The sequence below is a fragment of the Pungitius pungitius genome, chromosome 15 (genome assembly GCF_949316345.1).
Source record: "Pungitius pungitius chromosome 15, fPunPun2.1, whole genome shotgun sequence".
Lineage (NCBI taxonomy): Eukaryota > Metazoa > Chordata > Actinopteri > Perciformes > Gasterosteidae > Pungitius > Pungitius pungitius.
Window position 1 is genome coordinate 1554005 of NC_084914.1, and position 11695 is coordinate 1565699.

General features: G+C 43.0%; 2 protein-coding genes across 2 annotated transcripts; one reads left to right on the forward strand and one right to left on the reverse strand.

Moving 5' to 3' along the window:
• Positions 1 to 424: 424 nt before the first annotated feature.
• Positions 425 to 6327, reverse strand: LOC119209001 (uncharacterized). The gene is made up of 3 exons (XM_037457896.2): positions 6251 to 6327; positions 5564 to 5671; positions 425 to 4657 (listed from the first exon to the last, which is right to left on the reverse strand). Exons 2-3 carry the CDS (start codon positions 5661 to 5663, stop codon positions 966 to 968), a joined length of 3792 nt encoding a protein of 1263 aa, XP_037313793.2. The 5' UTR covers positions 5664 to 5671; positions 6251 to 6327; the 3' UTR covers positions 425 to 965.
• A 578-nt stretch (positions 6328 to 6905) lies between these two features.
• Positions 6906 to 11411, forward strand: si:ch73-170d6.2 (uncharacterized). The gene is made up of 3 exons (XM_062557771.1): positions 6906 to 6982; positions 7432 to 7498; positions 9250 to 11411. Exon 3 carries the CDS (start codon positions 9337 to 9339, stop codon positions 10960 to 10962), a length of 1626 nt encoding a protein of 541 aa, XP_062413755.1. The 5' UTR covers positions 6906 to 6982; positions 7432 to 7498; positions 9250 to 9336; the 3' UTR covers positions 10963 to 11411.
• Positions 11412 to 11695: the final 284 nt, after the last annotated feature.

The window sequence follows — 11695 nt, forward strand, 5'->3', positions numbered from 1 at the left end:
GTCTGTAATAAAACGTTCCTGATCTTCTACAAGCATATTGTTCATAAAACATATTACATGAGGTAAAAGTACGCAAGTATGTTTAGCTTCAGAGGTAAACATTTTATATACAAAAGTAATTTCAGAGACACTCAACTTCTGCTTTTTCTTAAGTTCAAAGTTCATCATGTTCTTGTGTATTTCTATATTTATGTAACTTTAGTGGGTTCATCTAGAAGTATAAATAACGGCTTAGTTAATGTATTTAAATAATATAAATACACACATGACCATTACATAATGAGGTTTAAAAACTAAAGCTTCACATTTTACTGAACAGCGTTTAAAGTTGAACTCAAACCGACAGGTAAGTTTAACTCGGGTAGAAACCTGGATGGTTTGTTGATGGAAGGAGAAAAACAAACACAATGAGACATGAACAAAACACATTTACAAGTACATCTAATTTATTATCACATCACAATGTAATGATTATATTTTAGTATGAATGAGCATATTTACTACAAGGCCTCGTATCAGCGCTTTCACACCCACATTTAAATAAAGATGTATTTTCTAGAATTTAAAATAAAATTTGGCTGCAAGAAGCTTTAAAGACAAAAACCACCAAGTGCACCATGGGTCCAAAATAGATATATTATTATTTTCAACGTATTCATTTCATGAGGGTTGGTTTTCAGTCTGTCTGATTAAAATCCTTATTGTTAATTTAATGAGCCACTGAAGCTCAACTAACCAGAACATCAGTTACCAGCTTTAACCAGAAAAGCATTAAACGTACATTTCAATTACGTAAAAAAGAGAAAAACAAGAACGTTTATGCTAACTGGCTAGCTAGTTAGCCATCACAACAATAAAGTGAAATTGAGAAATGTTCAAAATGATGATTCGATGGCTCATCTGTGCTTTGATTTCTGATTTATTTTTCATTGGGTCGTCATGACAACCACACCAGGTCACATCCCCTAAAAACCAAAGAAATTTGTCAGTTTCTCGACCCAACCCTTTTTCTCATTCCTTTCCTGCTTCTCTTTGTGCCGCTCCTCCTCCGTCCTGCTGAGTTTCTGTCGTTTGGACACTTTGGAGATGATTTGGGCTTTGTCCTTCATCGCCATCAAAGACTGGATCCGAGCCCGGTGCCCCGGCTTGGCCTCGGACCGCTCCCCCTCGATCAACATGTCGATGTACTCCGGAGTGGTGAGCGGGTTGGGTCTCAGGGCGATCTCCTGCAGGCGGGTTATGGACTGAGAGGACTGGTCCATGAGGGACACTATCATGTCCTGAAGCTGAGCGATCTCCTCTTCCTGCCTCTCGATCAGGTCCTGCACAGTCATCTTCTCCTCCGTCGCTCTTTTGTACTTGTCCTTCAGCTCGTGCAGCGTCTGCTTCTCTTTCACTGTGACGTAGTCCCAGCTGTACTTCTGGTTGAAGTGCACACTCCAGACGCATCTCCCCGGGCAGACGGTACACATCCCGGACGGATCCATCGCTGCACACCCATGCTTCTGACTGTCAGCAGCTATCGCACACGGGTAGTGGCACGTGATGGAACACTTCTGGCAGTTTGTAATGAACTCTCCTTTCTGTGTGAGCACTTTTTTGACCGGTTTAATAACCTCCACCTCGATCTCAAAGTTCTCATTTGACGTCATCACTGTTTCGTGCTCTTTGATCTTTTCTTTGGTCAACTTGATTTCTTCCAGTTTTGCCAATCCAGCTTTAACTTGTGGTTGCAAACCTTCGACGGCGGTTTCGAGGCACTTCCGTTCTCTGAGAACCTCTTTAGTCATCAGCAGGCTTTTGGTTGTCATGTTATTTAAAGCCAAGAAGAACCTCTCCATGCTTTTTGCGCCCATGTTCCAAAACATTTGGTCAAAGTCATCGTCCCCATCATCAGCATCCAGATCAGCGCTGCTCCTCTTGTCTGCAAACAAGGCCGAGTTGTTGAACTTGAAGTGAACCGGAAGCCCCATCTCGTTCTTGGGACACGGGACCCCAGAGAGGTTGATCGCCTCAAGGACTGGCGGCTGCTTGCCATCTGCAAAGGTCACCAGCATCTCGATGTTCTCCGCCACGTCTTTGCCAAAGATGGCGAGCACAGAATCAAAGACGTAACGCTGGGTGGCGGTTAGTCGCGCGAGAGACGCCTGAGTCACGAAGCACACGGCGTCGATCTCACTGACTCCATCGGTGGAGGTGAAAAGCCTCCTGATTTGCTCGGTGATCTCCTTGTCTCTCGCTATTCCTCTTGTATCCCCGAACCCCGGTGTGTCCACCACGATCAGAGAGAAAGGGATTTTAAATCCCTCCTGGTGGTTGATTTTGTAGACGGTGACCTCAGAGGTCTGGCTTTCAGCTTGAGATCTGGACTGATCCTCTTCAACCATGTGAAATCTGAAGGCGTCCTTCCACTCCACACCAACGAGGTAGTTGATCATCCCATTGATCAGAGTAGACTTCCCTGATCCTGTCGCTCCAAGCAGCATTATTGTACGATTTTGCCTCATGCTTTCTTTGCCAAAGGCATAGTACCGGCATCCGTCTATGTCCACATCTTCTTCTGTCAGAGGTAGTTTGTAGACTGAGGGAGAGTCAGAAGTTCTCTTGCTAATGTGTTTCAGGTATTCTGCAAGACGTGCAAATTCCCGTTTTGTAGTGCAGACTTTAACAGTGAGGCTTTGTTTGCTTCTGTCGGCTGCTCCACAATCACATCGGACCCTGACAACATATTCTGTCTCTGCCTGAAGTCCTGAAATGACGGCCTTTTCAGCCGTTGACATCATTTGTTTCCACTGGAGATCGTCCTCTTTCACCCCGTCTTTTGTCTCGGCGTACTCCACCATGTAGCCCAGAATGCGGACATCTTGTCCGAGCTCAGCAGGCTTCTCCCAGCTGACTGATACCTCTGTTGAATTGGGTTCAACTTGAGGTTTCCCAGGAGGGCTGCAGGGTAAGGTCCTAATGGAACCACTGAGGTCATTGGCTGGTCCAACACCTGCTGAGGTCACCGCTCTGCATCTGAACACATACTCTGTGTTAGGACTCAGACCGCTCACTGGGACTTCTTCATCTCTGGATGCTGCCTTCTGTTTCCATCCATCTTCTCCACTGACACTGTACTCAACACAGTAGGAGGTGATGTTTTCTGCTCCAGATCTGGGTGGAGACACCTTCAGTGTCACACTGTTGTGGTTTATGTCGCTTACTGTTAACGCTTCAGGCTTTGAAGTAGGCTCAAAGTTCTCACTGATAGAAAAGCCGCCTTTATAAAGGTAGATGCTTGAACCTTTCTGTTCCTCATTTGCTAATCCCAAGGTGAAGAACTTGATGTTCTCGTTCTCCTTGTTGGCCTCTGCAAAATCACTGAACAGCTTCACTTTCATCCTCAATGTATCTGCTGCTTTGTTGGAAAGGAACCATTGTTCCTCTTCTAAATCTTGAGTGTGTACATCTTGAGGGTTTTCTTCTGTTTGTCTTAAGTAGCTTGATAAAGTTGAGAGGTACGATTCAGGACTTCCTAGTGAGGTGAAGACAAAGCACATCACATGTTCTGAACGGAGAATTTCTCCATCAAGATCATTTCGAGATGGAACGATCTTTGTGTTTTTCATCATGTTGGTGAAAGACTTCAACATGTGGATTTCTCTCTCTTTGCATTCAATCCACTCGTTGAGCTTTTTGCTGTTGAAAGGAGAAGAATGTCTTTTCTTCAGGATGTCAATGAGCACAGATTCCTCTTCTCCTCCTCCTCGGATTGATGGAAGTTTCCTTGCCAAAGTTTGTTGGAGTTCCAGTCTGGACTCAGAGCACATCTCTTTAAATGTTTTGATCTTTCTGCCAATCTGTGGGAACTTCTGTGCAGTGGTGTTGTTCAACGCATCGTTGCACCTCATTTCCAGCTCACTGAAGTCCTCGAGGACGCTCTGGGATTCCTGAACTAACCGAATGCTTATCTGACGAACGAGTTTAGCAGCAGAAGAATCTAGACTTGACAGCGGCAGCAGCCAAACCGTCATTGGTACGGCGTTCTCTCCGTTGGCTCCCAACAGTCCTGGTAGACTCTGGTAGACTTTTACTGCCTCACTGAAGGACACAGGGTTCTCTTTAAGGGAAAAGTCTCCGTGGAATTTGCAGGAGAATTTGTCAACTTTCTCTTTGTCCTTTTCTTCCATCTTCAGGGAACCTTCACCTTCTATCTTGATGCTGGGGAACTTATCGATCATGACCTTTAAGTTACCCTGAATGTCTTGATGATTTTCATTTTCAGACACCTCACGGTCAAAGACGAAGAAGGCTTGTGCCCCATAAAGAATCCCTGTGACTACATGGGTTGCTAATCCTTTGTCAAAGATGTACTGATGTTTCATATTTCCTCTTCCAAGATGGTTCATGGACAGTTCCTGGAACTTTGTGGTAGCTTTGTAGTTCAGTGTTACTCTGGCCTGGTTTCTGGATTTCTTGTGATCATTCAGGTATTTGGCCGATCCTTCGACCTTCACCAGTCCACACAGGAAACTGGCCTTCAGTGATGCTTCAACTTTCAGCGCTGCAGATTTATCTGCAATAGATTCAGATGCAACTATCTCAAAGTCACTGCTTGCTTGTTGTCTTTCTCTTGTATCTTTTCCCAAATCATCACAGTCCCAAAGTGTCATACCTGCCCAAAAAATGACGAGGTTAGTCATATATATACACACACATTCTTTTACATTTATAAATTACATTGAGACTATTCCAAACTAGGGCTGTCAACATAACGCGTTAATTAATTCAATTAATGTGGCCGGGATTAATGCGACAAAATATGTTACAGTAACGCAGTTAACGTAATGTTGACCGGAAGTAAACAGCGCTGACCCCGGAAACAAAACCCCTGCTAGCTGCAGTCAGTTAGATCATCATGGAGGTAAGACAAACAGAGCGACTTACAACTGTGCAGAGGAACTACTCTGTGTGTGCAACAGAAGGGGGACGAGTGGCAATTAGACCACTTAAAGCGCCGCTATGCTAAGCTAGCTGCTAGGCTAAGTTAGCTGCTATGCTACTTCCATATCAACATCTAACGTTACCCTGCGCAGCACACAGTCGGCAGAGGACACCACTGTGTCCCCAAAAGAACGTGGTTTGAAAATGTCCTACTAAATGTGGGACATTGTTAGGACTTCAAACACGTTAAATGATTAATTAATTGCTTTTTATCGTGTTAGAAACTTTGAAGGTAAGAGGCATTTATGACTTATATGTTTAGTGCTCTTTGCTCTGGTTTTACTGTTCTGGATCCTTTTGTACCAAATAACGGGAATCTCGGGTTAAAAATGGATTTTGACTCATGAAAATGAGATTTCCCTTTACAGTTACAGTTTTTCTCAACTGTTTGCACACTGAATTTATACAATGACTGAGATTTTAAAACACAGTACAAGTCCAAAGTCTGGACACAGCTTGTCAATGAATTGATTGAGTTGTGTCCAAAATACTGCAGACAGTTCATATACACACATACACATGTATACACATATAAATATATATACACACACACACACACACACATGTAAATCCTTACCAGGGATCAGTGAATCCTTTCTGCAGTCGTAAAGCATCCCGAGGCTGAAGGGGCGGCCGAGCGCTGCCACCTCCATCGCGCTGCTGGCTGCTGGTTCCATCTCCCCGTCTGCCCATGAGCAAACACACAGTGTCAGTGCATCATGTGACTCACCTGCTGATCGGTCCTCTCAGTAACAACGTGCAGCTTTTGGGGGAAAACCCAGAAATAAACCTTTTCTTTCTTTTCTTTTCTTTATATTGTGACTTTAATGGGTGACCAATATTGCTTTAAGCCACCAAGCGTCAGCTAAATGACATGTAATGTAAAAGTATTCACAGGATGTTCAGTTTCACCACCATTAATGTCATTTAAGTCAGTGGTTCGCAACTGGTCTGGCTCCGGGACCCACCAAATCGATCTGTCAACGGGGGAGGGGGTGGGGGGGGGTGCTAGCGATGTCGACGTCAACGGGGGGGGGGGGGGGGGGGGGGTGCGAGCGTGAAAACTGAAAACATGGACAGACGAGCCGGAAAAGAACCCGACACTCCGCTGCATTAGAAAAAGTCCCTTCATAAATTCACATGAATTTTTTTACATTTTGATTTTTCCATGCAACGGCCCGCGACAAACTAAAAACCAGTTGAGAACCACTGATTTAAGTCATTGGTTCACACGTTAACAAAATACGAGCATGAGTGTACTCACAGTAGAAGTGTGTGGATCCTGTGAGGCGCCGCAGTGCCTCCACCTCTTATATCTCCTCTGAAAGGGACACGCCCACAGAGAACCAGCCTGACTTCGGGGAAGTCAGGCTGGTTTGCAGAATGAACACGGTGGTGTGGGGGGGAACGGGGAAGGGGGGAAGGGGGGGGGGGGGGGGAGGGTGTAAAACCTTTATGGTCAGTACAAAGGTGGAAGGACACTAAAAATGCACGTGGCATCTGGTGGAAAGTAGTTCCAGTGGAAGTATGAAATATCTATGACATATAATGATTTTAAACTCCACATTAAAGTAGAATGTATTTGATATTCTAATCATTGATTCTTGATGTTTCCATCTATTAGATGTTGGAGAGTGTAATATGTGTTTGGTTATGAGTGTGCTCTATACAATCAACCTGTAGTACATACACATATATATATATATGTGTGTGTACTGCATCTTCAGTATACATAACCTTAGGGATGTTATAGAATATCTTGTCAACATGTTTCATATCTATCTTTATTAATATAATTATCTCAATATATAAATCTGTTTTATAGGAAGCAACCATGCAACAGATTTACTTTTGCTTTCATTTTTACTGGTTAGCGTTTCATGGAAATGGTCTGACTTATTGAAGGTGTGTGTGTGTGTGTGTGTGTGTGTGTGTGTGTGTGTGTATAAATAAAAGCAGCAGAAGAACTCTTCCTGCCTCAGAGACTCACTGAGAGGTAAGATGTGCTTTAGACCCGTTTTATGTTTCTATGATTTATGAACAAAGCTGCATGATTTGATCTGTGTTCATGTTTCTTTAATCCATTTTAGAGAAAATACAAACTCTTTGACTGCTTTAAATCTGGTGTTTCTCTTGTTATTCGCCGTCCCACAATATCAGAAAAGCAACTTTATTGTGTCTTATCAACATAACCTTCCTACATGGACACCCAGTGAAGAGATGTTTAGTGTGTTTTTTAGTGTGTATTTTAATATGCACCATTCATAATTACGATCGGGAGATATCGTGGTGACAGGTGACATATCTTTGTGGACAGCTTGAAAGTGTTTCATACTTTCCACATTTTCAATCTGGGTTTTTTTTTTTACGGTCCCACGTGTGCGTGTGTGTGTGTGTGTGTGCGTGCGTGTGTGTGTGTGTGTGTGTGTGTATGTGTGTGCACAGTTGGTCTCACAGGAGCTACAGAGAAGCAGAATTCTTCCTCCTCTGGCGGTTGGAGACAAACTGAGAGGTGAGTAACGCTCTGGTCTGTTTGAGTCCAACAGGATGCTCAGGGTTGGGTCCCGGTGTTACACCGAAATCTGTGACCCATCAGAAACTGTGACTGCAGAGGGCGCTCTGCTCTGCTCTCCCTCCCCACAGAAGCCTCTGTGGATGGTGGTTCGATCTGATGGAGGTTGTCCCTGCAGTGGTCCTGCCGTACACCTCTTCTGCTACTTGCAATTACTTGTATCATTTCAGTTAGAGAAATGTAATGTATTGTACATCTTTTACATTGTTGATTCTGTACACATGACATCCATTGCAGTCTGTCCATCCCGGGAGAGGGATCCCTCCTCTGACGTTCTCCCTAAGGTTTCTTCCCTTTTTTCCCCATTGAAGGGTTTTTTCATATTTTGGGGAGTTTTTCCTGTGCCGATGTGAGGGTTTCGGGACAGAGGATGTTGCATGTGTACAGACTGTAAAGCCCTCCGAGGCAAATTTGTAATTTGCGATTTTGGGCTATACAAAATAAAATGAATTGAATTGAATTGAATTGTTTCACATCGTCTGCTCGTGCGTTCTAAACAATGGAGGGCGAGGAAGAGCGCCTACGCAAACGGCGTAAACGTTAATACACTACGTCCACGGATGAAAGCATCATATTGTTGTGTTAAGAAAAGAAAGAACAAATGAATAAATGAGTCAAATTTCAAAACATTGTTTGGGGTTGTTATTTCATCTCTTCACATCACTCTGGACACAATTTATTGTCATTTCATATTCCGATTTTAACCTACTGAAGTTTGACTAAATAATTCAGCATACAGTGGGGTCACACATTCTGACGGCTGCTACTTGTCAGATATGGTGACCTCTGAGCTACTGGCTCTGTGAAGACTCCAAATAAGAAAATATGTGTCCAGAGTGATGTGAAGAGATGAAATAACAACCCCAAACAATATTTTGAAGTTTAACTCCTTTATTAAGCAGTTACATTGGGGTCACACATTCTGACAACTTGGCCAATGTGCTGGTCCATTAAATATTTTGTTCTTTCTTTTCTTAACACTACAATATGATGCTTTCATCCGTGGACGTAGTGTATTAACGTTTACGCCGTTTGCGTAGGCGCTCTTCTTCGCCCTCCGTTGTCTAGCACGCACGAGCAGACGATGTGAAACAGCGCCCTCTGCGGTCAGTTTCTGATGGGTCACAGATTTCGGTGTAACAGCGGAAACGGTGCCATATTGGTACCGGTTCTGAAACGCGACGCAGACTTCAGTGGGTCAGCCAATTGAAAAACTTTATTTACACACTGTGATGACTCCGTCATGTAGCTAACGATAGCTTACCGCGTGTGTAGCTCCAGCGGCTAGTTAGCATCTAGCTTCTATTTCTATTCATTTAGGTCAGTGTTTCCCTCCGGTATTAAAGGCTCCACGTTACGTTTCGCACGGCGCTGTCGCCCCGACGGACGCAGGAAGACACGTGCGCGTACACATGTGAGCACGCGAAGCTGTTCTGCTAAACCGTTAAGAGAGCGGATGGTTTGCTCATCCCTGAATCCCTGATCCCTGGTGTTTCATGGCAACATTACTCTGATCTAAATCAGTCCAACAATGTATTTAAAAGGAAAAGATGAACCATGACATGAATATTGATTCTTGACATACATATATATGTCAAGAATCAAAATATAAACAATATGCTCATAGAAATCTGATTCTGGAACAGTTTTAATGCAGAAGACAGATGATTCATATTTGTCACATTTTGCAGATCTGGACCCGAGAACTTCTTTCACTTCAAGAGCAGAAGACAAGCTGTAGCTTTCAGAGGGCTGGTCCTGGAATCGTCACATTTGAAATGAATTTAATCAATGCTGGGATTGATTTAGTCAGTCGCCCCAAACGGCTTGCTGATGCCGTTAAAGGGAAAAGTACACTGCTCAAACAGGAAGGGTCTCTATCCATTTATAAAGTTCCTCTGAAGGAGGAAAAAATCAATATAACAGGATGCAAACATTTTTGTTATGGGAAAGAGCCCAAAGTGGTTAAGTCCAATCGCACCATAATGGTCCTCGGAGCGACTGGTGCCGGGAAGTCGACCCTCATCCACGGGATGATCAACTACATTCTGGGTGTGAAATGGGAGGATTCATTTCGGTTCCAGATAGTCGATGACGGTGTTAGCAAATCACAAGCTGAGAGCCAGACCTCTGAAGTCACTGTGTACACAATCCACCACAACAAAGACTTTGCAATCGATTGCTCTCTGACCATCGTTGACACTCCAGGTTTTGGAGATACCAGAGGCATAGAGAGAGACCGAGAGATCACAGAGCAGCTTCGTAACCTCTTCTCTGCTGAGCACGGGGTCAGTGAGATCGACGCCGTGTGCTTCGTAGCTCAGGCTTCTTTAGCCCGACTCACGCCATCACAGAAATATGTGTTTGATTCTGTGCTCTCGATCTTTGGCAAAGACGTGGCAGAAAACATCCGCATTCTGGTGACATTTGCTGATGGCCAGAGACCTCCGGTTCTAGAGGCGATCAATGCTGCAGAGGTCCCGTGTCCCAAAGAGAAAGGGCTGCCCATACACTTCAAATTCAACAATTCAGCCTTGTTTGCAGACAACCAAACATCTGCAGCAGACGAAGATGAAGATGGCTTTGATGAAATGTTTTGGAAGATGGGGTCAAAAAGCATGAAGAGGTTCTTTGTTGCTTTGAATATCATTGAAACCAAAAGCCTGACATTGACCAAGGAGGTCCTCAGGGAGAGAAAGCAGCTCGAGAATTCTATCGAAAATTTGCAGAAGCAGGTTAAACTTGGGTTAGCTAAGCTTGAGCAGATTAGAGAGACAAAGGAGAAACTTGACACACACGAGGCAGAGATCACCAGAAATAAGGACTTTGTGTTTAAAACCAAGGTCAACAAGCCTTTTCAAGAAAAGATTTCTGGAACAGGTATTTTCCTCACCAACTGTCAGGTGTGTAGCGTTACCTGCCATGATAATTGTGGCATTCCAAATGATAGTGATAAAAATCAATGCTGTGCAATGGGATCAGATGGATTCTGTACAGAGTGCCCAGGTAAATGCTACTGGAATAATCATTTCAATCAGATGTACAAATGGATCTATAAAGAAGTTGAAGTTGAACAAACAATAGACGAGCTGAAAAAAAAGTACCAGGTAGCCATAGACGCTAAAGCTCCGGTCCAAGAACTGATTGGAAAACTAAATGCTGATCATGCTTGTGTCCAGATGGACGTGGAGAAGTTGATGAAGACATCTGCCCAGTCTCTAAACAGACTGAAAGAGATCGCTCTGAAGCCAAATCCTCTCTCCACTCCAGAGTACATCGACATGCTCATTGAGGGAGAGAAAGCTTCAGCTGAGCCAGGCTGGAAGAAACGAGTTGAGTCCCTCACGACCATCAGACAAAATGCAGTGATCTTGGCTAAAGTAGAACGAGGAGAAAAACTCTGAAGAACTGAGTATATAGAAACAATCAAATGACCAAAATGATTCCATCAAGACCAAAAAAACATTTCATCACTTCTTGAAAGAGAGAAATGTGAAAGTGGAAAGCAGAGCTGCAGACCGAGAGGTTTGAACTCTTTAAACTAAGAGAAGTTCATGTGACCAAGATTCAAAACCAAGATTTACTGCTGTAAACATTATCCTCAAAGTCAAATTCTGCTCTATTTGATCTGTATTTATCAAACCTGAATATGTCAGTTTGTTGCTTTTCTATCATGAAAACTTCCATAATATAATATTTGTTCATAAAAATCTGAGATACATATAGCACCCAGTTTATATATTAATAGAATTAATAGAAATTTGAAAGTTTGAATAATTGAACAATTCTATTCCATGTGTGTTGTTCTGTTGTAATAAGGTGAATTATTGAAAAGTTATGAAATTATTAATAAATCATTTGTTTATGAAATCGTGTCCTTTGATGTGTAATTGTGTTTTTTATTGTGCACATTGTGCGACTAACTCTAAACTGGTTTCATCAACTTCAACTCATACAAAATCTTTATTGTTATACTTTAATATTAAGCGGTCTGATACGTTAAAACAAGTTTAAACCAGGAAAGTTTCTACTGAATTACACTTTGCATCCCACTAACTGGAGGACGGCTGTCACATGATTGTTGAAGTCAGAGGAATCTTTAAGTGTTTTAAACAACATTTTACAACCTCATTTACA

What these genes read in the sequence shown, in the direction of transcription:
- LOC119209001 (XM_037457896.2), bottom strand. Translation starts at nt 5,663, where the DNA reads ATGGAACCAGCAGCCAGCAGCGCGATGGAGGTGGCAGCGCTCGGCCGC. An exon ending in AAAGGATTCACTGATCCCTG is followed by an intron (nt 4,658 to 5,563) that starts GTAAGGATTTAC and finishes TTTTTTGGGCAG; the next exon opens with GTATGACACTTTGGGACTGT.
- si:ch73-170d6.2 (XM_062557771.1), top strand. Translation starts at nt 9,337, where the DNA reads ATGAATTTAATCAATGCTGGGATTGATTTAGTCAGTCGCCCCAAACGG.